At 58.0% G+C, this 19,112-nt stretch overlaps 2 protein-coding genes across 14 annotated transcripts in view; one reads left to right on the top strand and one right to left on the bottom strand.

Moving 5' to 3' along the window:
- The window catches only part of KCNAB2 (potassium voltage-gated channel subfamily A regulatory beta subunit 2), a 96,299-nt gene extending 82,899 nt beyond the window's left edge, over window positions 1-13,400 (top strand). For 5 of the 9 annotated variants that reach the window (XM_061382930.1, XM_061382926.1, XM_061382928.1 and 2 more), the window contains 8 exons: window positions 964-1,050; window positions 1,810-1,854; window positions 4,826-4,911; window positions 6,626-6,746; window positions 6,970-7,064; window positions 7,931-8,051; window positions 8,393-8,481; window positions 10,543-13,400. In XM_061382930.1, coding sequence (XP_061238914.1) covers window positions 964-1,050; window positions 1,810-1,854; window positions 4,826-4,911; window positions 6,626-6,746; window positions 6,970-7,064; window positions 7,931-8,051; window positions 8,393-8,481; window positions 10,543-10,632 — 734 coding nt within the window. In that variant the 3' untranslated portion in view covers window positions 10,633-13,400. The remainder of the gene's footprint in view (window positions 1-963; window positions 1,051-1,809; window positions 1,855-4,825; window positions 4,912-6,625; window positions 6,747-6,969; window positions 7,065-7,930; window positions 8,052-8,392; window positions 8,482-10,542) is intronic. The other 4 variants (XM_061382934.1, XM_061382931.1, XM_061382932.1 and 1 more) reach the window with 1 other exon arrangement.
- Window positions 13,401-13,931: 531 nt separating this feature from the next.
- Window positions 13,932-19,112, bottom strand: part of CHD5 (chromodomain helicase DNA binding protein 5) — a 71,777-nt gene continuing 66,596 nt past the window's right edge. For 3 of the 5 annotated variants that reach the window (XM_061382904.1, XM_061382905.1, XM_061382908.1), the window contains exons 39-42: window positions 18,638-18,801; window positions 18,404-18,518; window positions 18,250-18,303; window positions 17,431-17,475 (exon numbers count right to left, since the gene is read on the bottom strand). In XM_061382904.1, coding sequence (XP_061238888.1) covers window positions 18,296-18,303; window positions 18,404-18,518; window positions 18,638-18,801 — 287 coding nt within the window. In that variant the 3' untranslated portion in view covers window positions 17,431-17,475; window positions 18,250-18,295. Of the gene's footprint in view, window positions 17,476-18,249; window positions 18,304-18,403; window positions 18,519-18,637; window positions 18,802-19,112 lie in introns of all 5 variants that reach the window. The other 2 variants (XM_061382906.1, XM_061382907.1) reach the window with 1 other exon arrangement.

Below are 19,112 nucleotides of genomic sequence, written 5' to 3'. Positions count from 1 at the left end.
GGCGGGCCTTAGGATGCCCTCGGCATCCTCCTGTGGATGCAAAAGTGAAGAAACCACTGTGCCCCGGCCCCATCCATGCTACAAGCCTGGAGCTCTAGGGACAGCCCAAACCCTGATCCACCCAGGCTCACATGGGGTGGTCCCTCTGGGTCACGAGAGAGGGGCAGGGGTATGAGTGGGTGGGGCTCACGTGACCCTGGGAAGACACAGACAGGCCTGGGTTTCAACCCAGGCTGGGCCCTGTGCCCACTGGGCGACCTTGAGCAAGGGACATTATTTCCCCAGACCTCTGGGGCAGCATCTGCTAAACGCAGGGGAATAATGCCCACCTCTGGTGTTACAGGAATCAAGAAGGACCCCAGCGAGGTCCTGCGTGTCGGACTCAGCCTGGGGCTCAGCACACGGGAGTCCCGCACGGGGGTGGGGAGTGGGCTGGAATGCCTCGCGTGTCCCAGTTGTTATTGTCTCAGTGCCTTTTCGCCCATGTTCATTTTGTCGAAGTAATACAGTCACTCCATTAAAAATAAAAGGATTAGGAGGCCTTGCTGCCTGCCCTGCCCTGCCCTGGCGCCCGGCCCTGCACTCCGGCTCTGCAGCTCCGTTCTGAGATGCTGCCAAGTGCTCAGTGGGCCCCATTGGCCTTCCATGCCATGGACGATCCACTCCATGTCGGGTGGCCTAGCTCCTCCCAGTTCCCTCCCGGGCCACTCTAGGAGGCGTCCCCTCCATTCGGTCACAGGACATGTGGCCTGTGGACCCCACCCCCCTATTTTGGGGGTGTGCCACCTCTTCTCTCATGGCTGTTTGCAATCTCAATGGCCTGTGCCCACATGTGCACCCTGCCGTCCACAGGTCCTGGGGACTGCCTTGTCCCTGTCACCTCTTGCTCACGGGTGAGGGCCCAGGAATGTCTGTGAAGATTGTAACGCACCCTCTCCCTCCCCCTACTCCTCCCCTACCCAGGTCTGAAAGCTTCCCTGGAGCGGCTGCAGTTGGAGTATGTGGATGTGGTATTTGCCAACCGCCCGGACCCCAACACACCCATGGAAGGTATGTTCTCCTTGGAAGCACCTGGCCGGACATCGTGGTTCCAAAAAGGGCAGAAGGTTTTGAACCTAAGGCTCTGATGGCACCATGCCAGGGCCCGCTGGGCACCCAAGCCTAGTGGGGTGGGAGGTGGGGCCTACCCAGTGTGGGGAACTCAGCCTCTGATCATTCCCCCAGCTGCCCCAGCACCTCCAGGCTGAGTCCCATCCTTGCTCCAGGTCCCAGCCCCATCCTGGGCTTGAACGCATGCTGTGTTAGCTAAAGTCATGATCCCATGACTCCTTGCTGCATTCTTTTCAATTCTTTCAGTCACCATCCACATTCTATTGGGAGGTTTTAGGGGCCTTTTGCTCTGGGAAATAAACTATTACTCACAGGAGGAAAAGAAACGTGCAATGCTTTGAAAAGCAGTTTTGGTTTCTTGGATGCTTATTTATTTTTTGACTCCTGTAGTCTCAGCCCCTCCTATCTCCTCCAGCTCTCTGCTTTGGGCATCTTCTCATCTGTGCTTCGCTGCTTCAGGGTCTTGGAAAATTCAGTTACATTCAAGTTACTTTTTCTTCATTTGTTTGTATATATACCATGTACCCGTGCATGTGTATATATATGTGTGTGTGTGTGTGTGTGTGTGTGTGTTATCCAAACCAGTAGTCTGCAAAAAGTGATTTGAGCCTGCATCCCCATGCCCTTTGTCAGACTGCACCCCTCAGCATTCCCACAGCTGTGAACTCTGGTCTCTTTCGATCTTTCTTTTATCACCAGGGGATCCATTTAGTTCCTCCAAGTCAAGGACTTTCATCATAGAAGGTACACAGTACCCTCGGCCTGACCACTGACCTCTGTGTCCGAGTTGCATTTTATGAGACAGTGTTTTTATTTACACAACTCTCTTCCCGCCCCCATGATAAAACTTCTCCATAAAATGCACAAAGGAGAAATAAGTGCCTTATGGGAACATCTTGCAAGTGAAGAAAAGCAAAGCGGAGCAGACCCCCGCCACCCCCTCCCATCCCCATCCATGCTGTCACCTCTTTCCTCCCATCCTCCCTCCCATGCATGCATGCCCCCTCCTTGCCCCGCCTTGCATCGCCATGATCCATGACCCAAGGGGGCTTCCTCTTGATTTGGGGATGCTGTGATCAGCGCCTGACACCTTGACCCCGGATGGTCTGGGAGAGGGCTGGGGAGACCGGGTTTCCACAGGAGTGAACACATCGGGGACCCCAGAATATTGGCCCCCAGCAGGCTGTATCTTCTCCATAGTCCACTTTGCTAAGCCCCCACCTCAATCCAAAGCAAAAGGACCAGCCACCAGCTGCCCTATTTCCTCCCTGGGCAGGCTGGGCCACCTGTCACTCTCACCCCATGCTATGCGGTCAGAGCTCGCCATTGAAATGTGATCATTTTTCTCCTGAAGAATACCTACATGAGCTGGGGATACTCTGAGACCTGGGGTAGCCTCTGGCCAGGCAGTGGTCTCTGCCCTGCCCTAAACTAAAGGACCCTGGGTGCCCCCACACCAAGGGCAGATCTTGGTCTCCCTGGAAGCTGGGCTGCATTCCACAATGGAAGGGCTCCCGCCTGCCAGCTGGCACTGCCACCCAACCCCTCCCATGTATTATTTGTGACACAGCAGGAGATGCCCTGGGTTTTGGCAGCAGCTAGAAGGATTTGGTCCTCCCGCTTCTATTCAACAGCATTAAATATTGAGGTAGACAGTCATCCCTAATTGTCCCTGTTTCTGGTGTCATGACACCCAGCTTAGGCAGAAGCACAAGGGTGATACTCCTGTACACAGGCTCCATGCCCAGCCTGCCAAGGACCTGGACCCTCAAGGTACCCAGCAGCATTCGCCCAGGACCCCTTCCCTCCCAGGCCAGCCGCAGGCTCGCACACCACCCTGGCCCCCGGGCTCCCGCTGGACCCTCCTCTCTGCATGGAAGGGAGAGAGCTGTGCTCTAGGAAGCCAGGCTGGCGAACGGGGTGTCGTCTGCTTCCCCTACTCCAGCATGTGGGCCTGAGCCTTGGCTGAAGACTTGGGTGGTCACACTGCATGGTCACAGGTACCCCCAAGGCTATTTCTAAAGAACCCGATGAAGACGGCCGGGCTAGCAGCCTGGGCACAGGGCTCAAATGTGGGCAGGTACCTTCCTGGGACCCTCAACCTTGCAACCAAGTGCTGCTCTTCATGTCGAATAGTATTGGCCATTAAAGTGGTGCCCTGCTCATAGCCCACGGGTAGGGGGCTTCCCTGCCAGACTCCCTCCCTGGGATGGGTGGAGAGGAACCCAGTCCCCAACCTTGGAAGGAAGGAGAGGGCAGGACTTGGCGTACAGACCTGGAAGCTGAGGTATAATTTTTCAGGGGTCCTGGGCAAGGCCACCAAGAGCACCACCCCAGAAGTCCCAGCTACATTAGTTTTCTACTGAAAAGGGGGACCTTGGCAAAGAGGCACTCAGGGATCGAGAATGGGTGGAAGAGACACCCCAAAAGAGAGGTACCACTCTGCCAGAGACTGTCCCCGTGGCCTGGGGCCTTCCAAGGTGGAGCTCAGAAAGGACCTGCATCCTTCTGTCTTCCTTCCTTCCACCCGTGCCGTCTTGAGGGGCCTCTGCTTCCCGACATCAGTGGCCACTTCAGGAGAGGTGGGATTTTCAAGGAGCCCCAGAAGTTCAGCTGAAGAATGAATGTTTCCCAAAATGGACACTGCTCCTTGAGGCCAAGTTCAGTTGTAAAGACCACAGTATCCCCCTGGGGCTGAAGCAGCCTAGGGGCGACTGTGGCAGATTTTTATTTCTCAGAAAAACTTCTTTTGAACTGAAGAAAAATCTGTCACAGTGGAGATGGGGAGAGGGTCCCTTGCTGGATACTGACTGGTTTGAGAATCTGGGGCATGGTCTGCAGGGGGCTTTCCATGTTTACTGCTGGATCTCTTGGACATGAGAGGAACTCCGCCCTACTGCCCCACCCTCTGGGACCAGCCAGGGCCCGTACCCTGCCCTTTGTTGGGACAGACACTGTTATTACCTCTACATTCAGTTCTCCAGATCCCAATGACAGTCTGGAGTAGCCCCAGTAGGTGGCTCAGACAGTAAAGAATCTGCCTGCAATGCAGGAGACCCAGCTTCGATCCCTGAGCCAGGAATATCCCCTGGAGAAGGGAATGGCAACATACTCCAGTATTCTTGCCTGGAGAACCCCGTGGATGGAGGAGCTTGGCAGGCTACAGTGAATAGAGTCGCAAAGAGTTGGACATGACTGAGCGACTAACGCTTTCAGAATACTAGAGAAGGCAAAAGTTGAGTTTATTTCCTGTTGCTGCCTGTCAATCTGATCATAACCTTAATCTGTTTATCTGGTTCTTCCTGAGCAATAAGGGTCCCCAAATCTTTCCCAAACTAGAGAATGCCCCCCATTCTAGAGTCTAGAGTCACATTCTTTGATCTCACCTCTCCTTCATCCCTCTAATCTGCCATAGAAACATTTCAATCCATCCAACCCATATTTTCAAACATTCCATAAGGCCTGTAACTATTTGGGGACACTGTTTTCAAGATCAGCTTCTTGGACAACAGCTCACTTTTTTTCTGTCATCCCAGAAAACCCCGGCCACCCACACCTCTGGAGCCAGGAAGCTCACTGCTTACAAGCTGTCCTGGCAGCATCCTCTCCCTGCTCCTGGCCTTTTTTTTTTTTTTTTTTTGCAGAATGTCCCCAGGCGGGGCCCTGTGCCCTCGGCCATCCCCCCAACCTGCAGTTTCCCCTTCTCTCGTGACAGAGACGGTGCGTGCCATGACTCACGTCATTAACCAGGGGATGGCCATGTACTGGGGCACATCGCGCTGGAGCTCCATGGAGATCATGGTAATGTGACCTCTTGGTGTGTATGCGTCCAGGGGCTGGGCTCCCGGCCCCGCTCCATAGGCAACGACCCTGGGGCTCTGGCAGGTTCGGTGCCGTTGGTCCCTGACGCATAGACTGCTGGGTACTAAGGAGAGGGACGGTATGGTGACTTGTGGCAGTGATGTCTGCCGACTTTGCAGACAGGGCTCTGAGCTTGAATCCCAGCACTGTGTGGCCCCGGACCGATGGTTTCGGCTCTCTGAGCTTTGGTTTCCCCACCTGTAGAACAACACTGCTAGGACGACCTACTGTCATGAGGCTATGTGAGGATTATCTGAGAGATCAGAGGTGAAGCTCTTAGCAGGGATCCTGGAGCTCAGCCAGCGCCCAGCAGTGGTGGCCGTGCCAGCCACTAGGCTGAGCTCCCGCAGTGTTCCAGGTGCCATTAGATTTGACGGCTTCATGCGGACTAACTCCCATTTCATCCTCACAGCCTATGAGTAAGTGCTGCTGGCACCCTGCTTCTCAGATGTGGCCACTGAGACGCAGAGAGGTTAAGTAACACACCCAGGGTCACACTAAACGATGGGTACCACAGGCCGTGCAGCGCAGAGCCTGACCTTCCATCTCATAGTCCATGAGGTTTCTCCCTCACCTGCACTTTCAGGAAGGCATCCCCTTCCTTGTTTCCCTCACAGGAGCCATCAGAAGCTGAGGGTGAAAGACGTTTTATAATATTCCTGGGGTATCCCAGAATGGTTGGCAGAGCAGCTCCCCAGAGGCAGACAGCTGGTTGGTGGGGGAAGGGCAGAGGCCTGGGGACTGTGTCTTAGACTCGCTCTCAGGCTGACTCCCTCACCCTCAGCTCCAGGCCTCCTCCCCATCCCAGCCCTTCCCATGCCCCACCTCCCAGAATTTCCCACATCTTGGCATGCCTCAGAGGGGGGCTTCTCCTCTAGTGAGTCCCAGATTTCTGGTTCATCAAAAAAAAAAATAATAATTAATCAGGATCTTCAACTTGAATACAACTCGAGAATCCTGTGGTATCAATCAGCCTTTGGCATCTATGACTTTCGTATCATTTGGCATTTTTCTGAAGCTGCCTGGATGCAGCACAGAACTCACTGAGGTGTCAGGATCTCATCCCCACTTTACAGATGTGAAAGCTGAGTCTTAAGCTAAAGGGGAAAAGGGCCTCTCAGGCTGGCAGACGGGCCTCCCCAGGAGCTCATGCCCATCCAGTCTGCAGAGTGGAGGCCTTGGGCTCCGAGTCCCAGAAATGAGCTCATGCCAGCCACTCCCCCGTCCTAACCTAGCGTTTCCTGCCCCTGCTGTCATTCCGGGTCCAGGCCCTAGACTGACAATGATAAAATCAGTAACAAGAAGGCACTGTCCTGAGGGCGGGCAACACCTGACAGATGGGGAAGCTGAGTCACAGAGGGGTGAGCCCCTTCCCCAAGGTCACCCGCCAGTAAGTGCCAGAACCTAAGCCTCACTACAGAGTCATGCTTTTGCCCCAAATCCCTTTGTCCTTGGGGCTCCACAGCCCACCCGGTGTTCTCAGCTCACGGAGGGGGAGCCTAACAGTCTTCCAGGGAAGCTGAGAGGAGCGGGCAGGGGGCAGGCGGGCCAGCCAACTTCCTGGAGATGCCTTTGTGTCTTCTCCCTGCTGCTCAAGAAGGCCCCCAGATCGCTGGCCCGCAGGAACCATCGGTGCCCCTCTTTGCTTCCACAGGAGGCCTACTCCGTGGCCCGGCAGTTCAACCTGATCCCACCCATCTGCGAGCAGGCGGAGTACCACATGTTCCAGCGGGAGAAGGTAGAGGTGCAGCTGCCGGAGCTCTTCCACAAGATAGGTGGGTTCCCCCGCCCCTCCCCAGCCCTGTTCCAATCTTATCCCCAGATTCCCCCTCTCCCTCTCCAGCCCCTCCCCCTTCCGCCCCGGCCCCGCCCCTCTCACGCCCTGCTGCTCGCCCCGTCCTGCCCTGCCTTCACTGCGCTCTTCTGCCACGCTCCTTTCCTGTCTCTCTGCTCCTTCTCCGGGCCCTGGGCTTAACCTCTCCCGCTCTCCTCTCCCAGGAGTGGGCGCCATGACCTGGTCCCCTCTGGCCTGCGGCATCGTTTCCGGAAAGTACGACAGTGGCATCCCGCCCTACTCTAGAGCCTCTTTGAAGGTGAATTGGCGGCGGGGGCTGGGGGAGGGGATAGGCAGGGACAGGCATTTTGGAGGGATGGAGCCTTTGGGTGGACACCTTGGTGCTGGACACCTTCCCTGGGCCACTGTCTGCGGGGCGGTTCCAGGCGTGGGAACTTGGAGCCCCAGCTGGCCTGACCCCATGTCTAGAAAGGCTGCCCATCTGTGGGACATCCGCCAGCTGAAGCCCCCCCACCCACCCGGGGCCTCGCCCCAAGTTCAACACTCACAACCCGGGCCAGGGCTACGGTTCCATTTCAGGTGCCTCCTCCCCTATAGACATGCCTACATTCTCTGGCCCACCACTGAACCTCTGGGTGGAGGGCTGTGTAATTTCTTCAGTATCCCTCAGAAGTGCCCCAGGGAAAAGTGAACACCCGACACATACACCTCAGAGTGGAGACTCAGAGGGTCTCCAGACTGAAGTGTTGGGGGGACAAGGAGCAGGCAGAGAAAGGCCTGACCAGGCCAGGACAGAGCGAACACTGGAGCCCCCCGCCCTAGGGATCAGGATGGCCTGCCTCCCCCATTTCTCCCCAAACCACAGAAGCCTCCCAGAGGGCTCCCTGACCTTGCTGTGGGCACACCTCTTGGGCCGCCCAGCCTCCCAGAAGAAGGGAAGATCGGTTTGTCCACCTCCTTGTCCAAGCTCACGGGCCCAGTCTTAGCTTCCCACAGCCTTCAAATGCAGTGGTTCCCATCCTTCCACCTGCCTGGGTCTGGACCACAGCATCAGGGCCAGGGCAGTGCCACCCTGGCACAGATCGTCATTTGTGCCATGCATGCAGTGGCCCGGGTGACCTGCCCTCACCCATGGGCTGTGCTCTCCCCACATCCCACAACCAGGGATACCAGTGGCTGAAGGACAAGATCCTGAGTGAGGAGGGCCGGCGCCAGCAGGCCAAGCTGAAGGAATTACAGGCCATCGCCGAGCGCCTGGGCTGTACCCTCCCCCAGCTGGCCATCGGTAAGAGGGCTGGGGCGCAGGGGGGACCAAGGTCCCCAGAAAGAAATCAAGAGTCCCTGAGTGCCTGGGCCACCCCCTTCCATCAGCCAGCCATGGGTAATGGGCTCCCATATTCATGGGGAGAGAATGAGGGTGTCCATGAGCACTTGGGCCATCTCTCCACTGGGGGCAGCTGGTGCCAGCACTGCTGAGCCCCTGGCTTGCCAGGGCCCTCCTGGGACACCCTCAGTCCTATGCCCAAGAGGCTGGGTCTCTCTGGCCCCATCATGGGTAGGGTAGAACCAGGGAGGGCCCTGGGTGGGGGTGCCTTCCTCACCTCTGCTCTTGCTGCCCACCCCCAGCCTGGTGCCTGAGGAACGAGGGGGTCAGCTCCGTGCTCCTGGGTGCTTCCAGCGCAGACCAGCTGATGGAGAACATTGGAGCAATACAGGTGAGTGGCGCCTGCCAGCCTTGCTGGCTCTGGACAGAGTTCAGGGTCTCAGCCAGGCATCTGTCCAGCATGTACTTATTGAGCACCTACTACATACCAGGCACTGTTTGAGGCACCTGGGCTACAGCAGTGAACCAATAAAAGCCTTGCTCTTGAAGGGCTGGCTTTTTATCTGGATAAACAAAAAACAGAAAATGCAAGGAGTAAGATTATAATGTGTGTCGGAGGGTGATAAGCACTCCGGGAAAGGAAACCTAGAGCAAGGTCAGGAGTATCCAGTAAGGGCAGGGAAGCGGGGAGCCATGGACCCAAGTTAAAAGCGGCTACAGGGTAGCCTTGTTGATAAAGTGACTTGTGAGCAAAGGCTTGAAGGATGAGGAGTGGGCGGTGCAAATACAATCCAGGCTGACACAAAGGTGCAAGGTAGGCACAACCCCAGGACAGCAGTAAGGCCAGAGGCCTGGAGCAGAGGGGCAGGGAAAGGTCCTCCGGGCACCACATGCCCTCTAAGGACTTCGGCGACGGTCGAATGAGATGGGAGCAGAGGAGGGGCAGTCTGACTTAGATTTTAAAAGGCTGCCTCCCACTCTCTGGCTGCTGAGTGGAGGAAAGAGTTGGGGAGCAGGAGGGGGAGCAGGGAGATCACTGGGAACTGATGACAATCTAGGGGTGAGGGATGACCTTGGTACATATGGACAGCTGGTTGGGTCCTAGATTTCTGGAAGGTGGACCGACAGGACTGGCTGACAGACTGGATGTGAGACAGTGTGGGACAGTGCGCAGATCCTGGGGATAAACCATGGGTTTGTCACCTGGAAGAGGGTGTTGCTGTCAGGGGGGCTGGGAAAAGTAGTTTGGGGCTGTGGATTATCAGATGTTAAGGTCCTGAAATCTGCATCTTATGCCGCCACTGTCCATCCATTCAAGGGGCAGAGCTGCACAAACCTGGAATACAGAAGCAGCAAGGCCCCCTCTGCTCCACAAGCTGCAGGCAATGAGGGTGGGGCAGGCCAGGGCCAGCGGACAGCTGGAAGAATGTCTCCCTGTTACCGAAGTGAGGTTTGACTGCTCATCATTCAAGAATCCAATACTGAGAGATAAGTGTTGGGCAAAAGGAAAGACATCTTTATTGAGGAGGCCAGCAGTCCTGGGGAGAAGGTGGACTCCTGTCCCCAAACAGACTTCCCCTTGTCAATCAGGGAGCAAGAGATTTCAAAGGGGAGTTTCAGGGGTACACAGGTTGAGGAGTGGCTACAAGCAGAACAGCACAGTCAGCTCCAACAGTCATCTTGAAATTGATCATGCGATCATCTGATCAGGGTCATCCTTTTATTTAATTGGAGGATAATTGCTTTACAATATTGTTAGTTTCTGCCATACATCAACATGAATTGATCAGGGTCATCTTAATTGTTTTAAGCACAATTAATCTTCAGTTCTGTCCATGGGATTCTCCAGGCAAGAATACTGGAGTGGGTAGCCATTTCCTTCTCCAGGGGATCTTCCTGATCCCCTGACCCACAGTCCATGGGATCACAAAGAGTTGGACATGAGTGAGCGACTAACACACACACACACAATCTGAGCGACTAACACACACACGCACAATCTTCAGTCCTAGGGTCAGTTTGTTCCCATTTCTCTGAGGCTGGTTCTCAGAATTGTGCATGATGGAGCAGTTCATGTCATGGCTACAGTCTGGTAGTGATGTTGTTAACTTCTTCCACGTGATGGGAGTTTCAGTATCTACAGAAGAGCTCAAAGGACATGGCTCAGAATACAATCTACAGCCCTTGAGGATGAACTAAAAGGTCCCCCTGACTTTGCTTAATGGCTACACAATTATTATTGTCTTGTTTCACTGCTTTTCTTTGTTTTTGCATTTTCTCACTTCTCCAATTGAATTTATTCTTTGGTTAAAGTCTTTCTACAGACAAGAGGCAGGTATGGAGGACATGGGAGGGGTGGGGTCTGTACCAGGAAGGCCCCATAAGGTCCTGCTCCATTACACATCACCTCGTCTGCAGGTTGATTCTGACTAGCTCCCGTCTTTGCACACAGGTCCTTCCAAAACTGTCGTCTTCCATCATCCACGAGATCGATAGTATTTTGGGCAATAAGCCCTACAGCAAAAAGGACTACAGATCCTAAGAAGCCCCCAACCATTTGCCTGGACAGTTTCATCTCCCTCCTAGCCTCTCTGTTTGCTCGCTTAAGCTATTTTGAAGCCAAGAGTGTGGTTTGCATCAAAAACAAAGCAACACACCAACGTGTCATCAGGAGAAGATCTCAAAAGTCGCTGCCACACGGCACCTGCTGCTTCACAGGACTAACGTCAGATTCATGCCGGAGGGTTGGCATCAATTCAAAGGCATTCGAGCCGTCCCGCCCAAGCCTGCCGCCTCTGCTCATCTTCCACCAAGAAACGACGTTTCTCCCAGCCACGCCCCATCTCAGAGACTCAAGTCCAGGCCAGGCCGAGACCCGTTGGGGCCTAGGAGCAGGCAGAGCTGGCCTCTCCTCTGCCAAGAAGCCCACCTGGTACTGGGGAGGGGAAGAGGAAGCCAGGTCTGGCTCTTCCTGTGGCCCCTCAGCTGGGCCCTGGTTGGGGTGGGCCTCCCACTGGGGTCTCCCTCATCCCCCCTCTTGCCAAGGGCTCCACGTACTGTCATTGGGCCTGACATCAGATTCTCCTACACCCCCTTCTCCACACCACCTGCCTCACTGGGTCTCCAAGGGGCCTTCCGAGCTGTCCTTTGACCCCCACCCCCACCCTTGCTGGCAGAGGCAAGGATCCAAGGGGGTTCGATTGTTCCAGGGTGGACCCACAGGAAGTCAGGGGTCTGACTTCAAGCTCATCGCCCCACTGACTTCCTCCTCGTATATAACTAATGAGCCCGTGTCCAGACTCTAGCCCGGGTCCCTCCCCATCTGGTGCCCAGTCCTTTGCCCCTCTGTCCTTGCCTGGAAGGCCCCAAGGTCATGCATGCTTAGCTGACTGTGGCTGCTGACCACACATGGGGTGGCCAGCCTCTGCTCTGCCCAGGGTGGTGGCCTTGGGGTCTGCAGAGAGGACATTCTGGGACCCTTCAGTGAGGGCAGGTTCCTGGGGTTTTCTGTGCTTCATGCCCAGGGCCTGGGCAGCAACCCCCACAGTCCAGGTGAAGACCCCCGTAGCCTCTCCCTGGAGCAGCGTCCCCAGCAAGGGCTCAGAGCAGGTCAGGTGGGGTGCTCAGAGCTTGTTGCCAGGGCAGCGAGGCAGCGGTTCTTCCCCCAGGACACCCTCACACAGCCTCTGAAGAGGGAGGGATGGCTGGAGTTCATCATTCCTTTCCACACCCCACACCCCAGCCTGCAACAGGTTGGGGACAGGGACAGAGGCCAGGACCTTCAGAAGTGTCAGCCCCTTTACAGCCAGGCCTGGGACTGCAGGGATAGAGGAGGGGAGGGGCCCTCAGCCAGCAGGCCCAGCCCCCATGGTCCTGAGCGGCACCCCAGCTTTTGCTGGCTGTGCAGGGGACCCGAGCCAGGCTCTTTGAATGCACTGGCCTTCTGTGTATGGGCCTGGGTGACTCCTACACTGGGCGCCCCCTGCCCTGGGTGCCCCCTACATTCTCACACTCACCCCTGGGCAGACATGGACCTCCCTGCCATTATTCCCAAAGGCCTACCGTCCAGTCCTGGCAGAGCTGAGGCCTAGGAAACTGACTTTAGGAAAGCCACAAGGTGGGGGGAGAACAACTTCCTCCACTCCAGACCTTTGTGCTGACCCTGGAGTCTAGAACCTTCTCCCTTCTTGTAGACTAGACCCCTGGGGGTCTTCTTCACCAAGTCTCCTGCAAGTTTCACCCGAATGAGCATGAGGAGGGACAAACCTGTCCCAACAGAGTTGCCACCATCACATGGGTTGGGGGGCCTAGCTCCAAGGACAAGACGCTACAGTCCACCAGGCAGAGCACAAGTGTCCCAACAGCTGGCCACGCTCAGGAGCCAGGTCACCTGCCCCTCCCTGGAGTCTGGCTGGGCCCCCTCCACAGTGCTGCCACCCTGCCCACCCACCAATGGAAGAGGGACCTGGGCTTGCAATTGGGCCCATGTTTGGGCCTGCCGCCCCACCCCATGAGCTTTACATCTGGGAAGGACAAGCCCAGTGGGAGACGTGGGCTCTCAGGGCCATGCTCTTCCAAGGCCGAGATGCCCAGCACCAAGTCCCAAGCTGTTCCAGGCCCTGGGGTGCTGTCTGCAACCTAGTTCTGCATCGCCCCCCCAGCAAGTGGGTATGGAAGGATGGGGCTCCACTTCCTGAGGAAGGGTCACCCAACTTAGTGGGAGGAGGCTGGAGTAAGGAAGGGATGGAGTGGGGCTCGAGGGCAGGGAGAGCCTGGAGACAAAGAGCTTGGCCAAGGCAGGCCCTGGAGGGGAAGCCTGAACTTCAGCTTGGGTTTGAGACCAGCCATCCTCACCCTACCCTGTTGAGGAGAAGCCCCCCCCCCCGCCCACGGTCCCCAGCCACCTGCCAGCCAGCCTCTCACCCTCCCCTGGAAGCAGTTTGCCCCCAGGGGTCCACCTTGGGAGTTCCCCACCAGGGAAGAAGGCCCAGTCTGCGTGGGAGCGGAACCAGTCTTCCTTGCTAAGGACACATGCAGCCCCTACCATTTTTCATCCCAAATCTACAGCAAGTTTGAGGTCCCAAGAACGACAGAGGGGTTTACCCTGTCTCCTGTTCTCTCTGGCAGTGTAAATAATGTGCTGTTTCTCTCCCCCTTTTTTTTTAATGACTGTGGCTCCTCAGCTAACTGCATCACCCCCCCACAGGCAGAGACACCGTACGCCTCGCGCTTCCAATGACACAGCGGAGACACAGTGCCGTATTTATGGAATGACAAAATAAAACCCAAGCCCGTCAGGGTCTGCTCCTCTCCGCTCCTCTCCTTTGCAGGGTATTCAGGGTCAGGGCTGGGTCGAGGGCAGTGGGAGGAGGTATCTTTAAAGGCCAGCAGACCAAATCCTGAGCCTGGACCCAAGGGGAGGTTGGGAGACATGGGCCCTGGGGGGAGAAGCAAAGACTGGGGACCGAGAACCCAAGTCTGTCCCAGGTGATTGGGGTTGGAATGCCCTGCCTGCCCCCCTCACCAATACAGTCTCTCTTGCCATCGCAGGTTGGTGGCAGGCTGCTGGGCCCTCAGGGACAGAGAGGTCGGGGTCCAGGGAGGCCTGCGGGCCCGTCTACGGGGCTCAGTGTTCCTGAGCAATTTGATTTCAGGATGCAGGGGGGAGGGGCCGGCACCACCCCTGAACACCCTTTCTCGGGTGCCCTCCGTTCCAGCAAGCCCCCCAGCCTCATGGGGCCGTGTCTTCTCAGGTGAGAGGTAGCTTCAGGAGACACCCCCTCCCCCCAACATCCTTTCCCACCCCGATCCTAGATCAGTGAAAAGCTAGGAGAACACTGATTCAATCCTTTCCCAGAGGATTTATTAAAACACGGAAAACCAAGACATACACACAGAGTACAAAGTGAAGGGGACGGTGTCAGGTACAGTCCTTGTCAAGCCTCCCACACATCCTCCCGAGGACCGGATAGGTCACTGCGCACAGGGGCTCAGCCTCCAGCTCCAGCTCCTGGCTGGGACCCGCCCCCTCGACTCACCCCAGCGCCTGGCCCCTTTGTCAGCCTGGGCTTGTGCTAGGGAAGGGGCAGGCGCTTCTCAGCAGGGCCAGATGCAGGCCTGGGTGGGGTTCTGCTCCCTCATCCCCCCACGCACTGACGCCTGGGGAGGGGGGCAGTGCAGGTGGGACCCTCCCCTCATGCTCAGGCCCAGAGGAGCATAGGAGGCTCGGACTCCCACCTCGGTATCAGGGGTTCAGGACACACACACACCCAACGGGCCCTTTCTGGGTTATCGCACCTAAAAAAATACTTTGTTTAAAAAAAATCTGAAAACTAAGAAAAAAATCCCAAAACACAAGCCAATGACTTTGGGCTGATGCACCACAACCTGTAAACTTCCAGAAATATAAAATCGGGGTGGGGGGGGCGGCTTCCTCAACAGAGATGGGTCATCAGCAGAGGACAGCTGCAGGTGCAGAGGCGGGACACTGGGCTGTGGCCGGGCCAAAACCTCAGCCCCCGCCTCCCACCCAAGCTCCTTCCTGCCACCCCACTCTGGAGGTTCCCAAGCCCACCCTCTACACGACCCCATCAGGCCCTCAACATCCCTGGGACCCAATAACTGGGAGCAAAGGCTGCAGGTGTCCATGGGGTGCGACTCGGTCAGCCCCCAACCTGGGCCAGGGATTCCCCCAGAGGACCCTGGGAAGGGACCCCCAACCAGTAGGAGGGCAGGTGCCTGCCCAGTCATGAGTACCAGCAGGATGGGCCCATGGTCATCACTTGCAGAAAACAAAGGAGCTTCTGAAGGCGGCTTGCAGGAAGGGTCTCTGTGCACAGGGGGAGTCTCAGGTTGTGTTTCCGTGGTGGGCGTGTGCGAGGGGACCCCCAGACACAGTCCAACCCAAACTCCCGTGGTCACCGGGGAGCCCAGGAGCCAATGCCCTCCGAGACTGTGCCCAAAGATGGTTCAACAGAAAGCCTACTCAGCACTGGTCTAAATAATAAAGTGGCTGGGGACAAAAATGGGGCTGGCACTTTGGGGCTTCCACTTGCACAACAACCCTCATTGTGCCAACAGCAAAAACAAAACCAGCCTGAAGATGTCCGAGAGCACAGACGCCCCACTCCCCACACTCCACTACAACTCTGGGAGGGAGATAACTGATAAACCAAGAAAAAACATTCTCTAGATCCTTTTTCCTCTCCAAAACCAGAAACCCACTCCCCAGCTGTCTGCAGTCGCCCTCCCAGGCCTCCCAAGTGCTGGTCTTGGAGAGCTGAGCCCTTCCTGGACCAGGCAGTGCAGGTGGCTGGGCCGATCCCTGGTGCCTGGTACAGCTGGTAGTGGAAAAGGGTAGAGGCCTAGGGAGGAGACGGAGGGAGGGCGGGAAGCAAGGGCTGGTGGGGAAAGGACCACCCGCTCTTGGAGTTGGGCAGTGGGGATGCAGACCCCTGTCCTCCACCAGGTGTCCCCTGACACTCAGGACCTGTCCACTGTGTTCCCCACAAGCCCAGCCGCAGGACTGACCACCTGCCTGGGAGGACACAGTCACGGGGCCCTGGGTGGGGGGTTCGTGGCAGTCACCCAGCCCATGGCCTGAGCCAGAGCCTTTGCAAGGAACACACAGGCCCACGTGGCACTGGAGAAACCACAGTGGGCAGGAGTGACCCAACCCTTCCTGGAGGGTGAGGTCACCTGCTGCCACACGTGTCCTGCCACACGTACACCCGTGTACCACTTTCAGGCTGCCTCCCATTCCTCCACCCACAATGCCAGGGTCAGTCGGCCTGGAGATAAATGGGGCCTTGTGGTCCGGTCCTTTAGGGGTTCTGGGAGAGCCATTTATAGATGAGGGCTCTGGGAGGGTTGGCCAATGGCCCCATGTCCCCAAGTCACCCCCAAATCCCGGCCCTAGTCCTGGCCAGGGAGCTGAACGGAGCCCTCCTATGGTGCCCCCCTATGGTGCCCCCCATCCAGGCCCACCCTGGCTCTCATTTGGACAGGATTCTGCACCAGGGCTCCACTCCAGGAAGGTCAAGGCTCCCTGGTCAAGGCTCTGAAATCCCTTCCAGGCTGAGGCTGGGCCAGAGGGAACATGAGACACGGACAGACCCAGGTCCTGGCCCATCCCTCTGTTCCTCTGAACTGGAGCCATCAGAGGGCGCCACCAGCTGGGTGGAAGGCGATCGGGATTCCAGCAGGCCACTCCTGGCAGCAAACAGGGCAGGAGGCTGGGGACACTCCAGTTGGGAGGACTGGACAGGCCAATGGATCCAGTCCCCTGCCTCCAAGCTTTCCCCAAACCTTTGAAGAACACAGTGAGGGCCGTCACAGACCTGCCCCAGGGGGCAAGTGCTGGGATCAAGGCCTCTCCAGGGACAGGGGAGGGATAAGTCCAGGCTCCAGGCGGCTGGCCTGGTTTCTCCATGTCAGCCACCAGAAGACAACATGGGGAGTGGGTATAAAGGGCTTCCCAGGGCACAGGGCAGGACCAGGGGCTCCGGGGCCACTCTCAGCACTGCTGGGACAGCAGCCACATCCGGGGCAGGAGAGTAAGCCCCTTCCCACAGCTGCCTGAGACTAAGGCCCCAGCAGCCCCCAGGCTGACACCTGCCGTCTCTTCTCTCTGGGGAGCACATGCCGTGACCTGCCACACACGGCAGGTGCCAAAGACCCTCCACGAGTGACGACAGAGTCCAGGGGGCCTGTGAGACAGGCTGGGTCAGGGTCAGACACGTGCCGATGGAGCCCTCTCCCCCACAGAGAGAACACATTACCTGTGGTCTCCAGCCTTGCAGGACGCAGCCTGGCCTGGCCTGGCCTGGACGCCAGCCAGGTCTCTACCTGCAGGCCGGGCGGCTCCCCAGTTCTGACCCACCTGGCACTGGGGGGCCCCACTGGGCCAGGGTCAGAGTACAGGCAGTCACACGGTGCAGACGGGACGGGGGAGAGGGGCACACAGAGCCCATCCAGGGCGGGCGCCACGTCCTCCTCAACCAGGCCAAGTCCAGGGCGGCGGCTGGGCTCCCGGGAGCTTCCCTCAGGTCCGGAGCCCGTCCACAGAGAGAGGCCTAAGTGCTGCATGTCAGACTCCTCCACACGTCACTCAACTTTTATCAAGACAAATTTGTTCAAGTCTTCAATAGGAAAGTGCAAAAAGATGTACAAAGAAACGAAATCTCTTCTAGGAAGTCGTCCTGGCAGAGCCAGCCAAGGTGGTGTGGGAGACACTGGGATTAAGAGCAGGTGGCACTTCTGGCTGGGTCTTGTCCCCAGTGATGGCGTGACTCAGTTTCCCCTTCTGTCCTCAGGTGGCCTGGCTCTAGAAAGGCGGCAGCTTTTCTCTCCTGTGGGGATCAGGCAGGGGGCCCGGCAGGCGTGGCTGCAAGAGGTGGGTCATGGGTCACAGAGCTGGGTGCTCACATCCCCACTGGGGGTTCACCCAACACCCTGGAGCCACCACTGCCACCTGTCACAGCCAACTGCAACCAGAGGGGCTCCTAGCCCAGACCTCCCACACCTGGAGTATAGGAAGCGGGGACCCCAGGGAGGGCCCATCTGGAAACCACCCCCACCCCAGGGCCTCTACCCTGAAGCAGTGGTTCTACCAGGACAGACAGCTTAGCAGGGGCTGCCGGCCAGGTGGAAGAGGCCAGAGTGGACTGGTGGCTTCTCACGAATAAAACCATCTCCCAGCCAGTGACACTGACCCACACACACCCTGAGCCACCCTCCTGGTCCTGGGCACAAGCTGGGGTGGCCAGGGGAGGGGGGGTGATGTCCCAGGGCGCCCACCACCCAGCAGGAAAGTGCAGGCAGAAAAGGGTTCCAGGCTGGGGGCAATGGTCCCCGACTCACTACCACGGACATGCACGCATCCTGCATATGTGCACACAGACACACCCGTGTACGCAACGGAGATCCCCACATGTACCTGCCCATGTCCCACCTCCCAGCCTCCCAGGGGAGTGTCTGGAAGCCTGGGAAGACACACCGGCCCCAAGATGGTCCCCAGCAGGGAAGGGCAAGAACCCCTAAGCCCCAAGAGGCAGCAGAGGACCCCAGACTCAGGGCTGTGGATAAGCACAGGGAGTGGGGACTGACTGGTGCAGCCATGGAGGGGAGAGGGACGGCGGAGTCCCTGGAGAGGCCTCACCTCCGCTGGAAAGGAGCGCTGCACCAGAGCGAGGTCTCGGGGCCGGCTAGATATCTGTGCAGAGAGAGGGAAGCTCGGCTCGCTGGGGCGGCGGACGCGGGCGGGGCCCGCGGGCGCCCCTGCACATGCCGCCAGGGAGCAGACGGGCACCTACCGGTCACATAGGGCCCCAGGGGCATCTGGTTGTAGTTGACAATCCCTCCCGGTCCAGGGCCCCGGAAGTTGGGCCCAAAGTTGTTGTTGTACATCTGGGAGGAGCCGAAAGCGCCCTGGAGGCAAGGACTCAGGTTTAAAGGTCCAAGTCCCGCACCGGCCCGAGTTCCGCCCCAGGGCGCCCAGGACGTGCGTGCGTGGGGGGCTGGGGCCCAGGGCGCGCGCCGAGCCTGACCTGCTGGATGGTGGGGTCGCCGGCTCGGTTGGTCAGGCGGCTCAGGATGCTGCGCTCCGACATCTGGAGGCGGGCGGCCACCGGGGGAATGCGGGACAGCATGGAGGGGAGGCGCGTCACGTCCGCCTTCATGTCGCTCAGCAGCTCCTCCAGCTGGTTCAGGACTGGGGAGGGAGACAGGGAGGGGGAGGAGCTGGGACGCGGACGCCCAGGCCGGTGCTTATTAACAAGGCCGTGTTACCGTGTGACTTGCACGCCGCGCAGCGGACGTCAGGGGGCGCCCCCCACTCAGCCCTCCCAGCAAACACATCAGAGACCTGCCCGCTGGACCAGAGTCCCGTTTTCCAAACAGCTTCTCCCGGGGCCCCGAGGGCTGCAAAGATGAGAGCCCGGAGCTCTGACCCAACACTAGGCTTCCCTCCGGGCCCTCGGCCAGCCTCCTGGCGACCAGGGAGGTCTGCAGCCCTGGCCAAGC

This window comes from Bos javanicus, chromosome 16, assembly GCF_032452875.1.
Source record: "Bos javanicus breed banteng chromosome 16, ARS-OSU_banteng_1.0, whole genome shotgun sequence".
Classification (NCBI taxonomy): Eukaryota; Metazoa; Chordata; class Mammalia; order Artiodactyla; family Bovidae; genus Bos; species Bos javanicus.
Note: the sequence above shows the minus strand (reverse complement) of the source record. Positions and strands in the feature narration are given on the sequence as shown.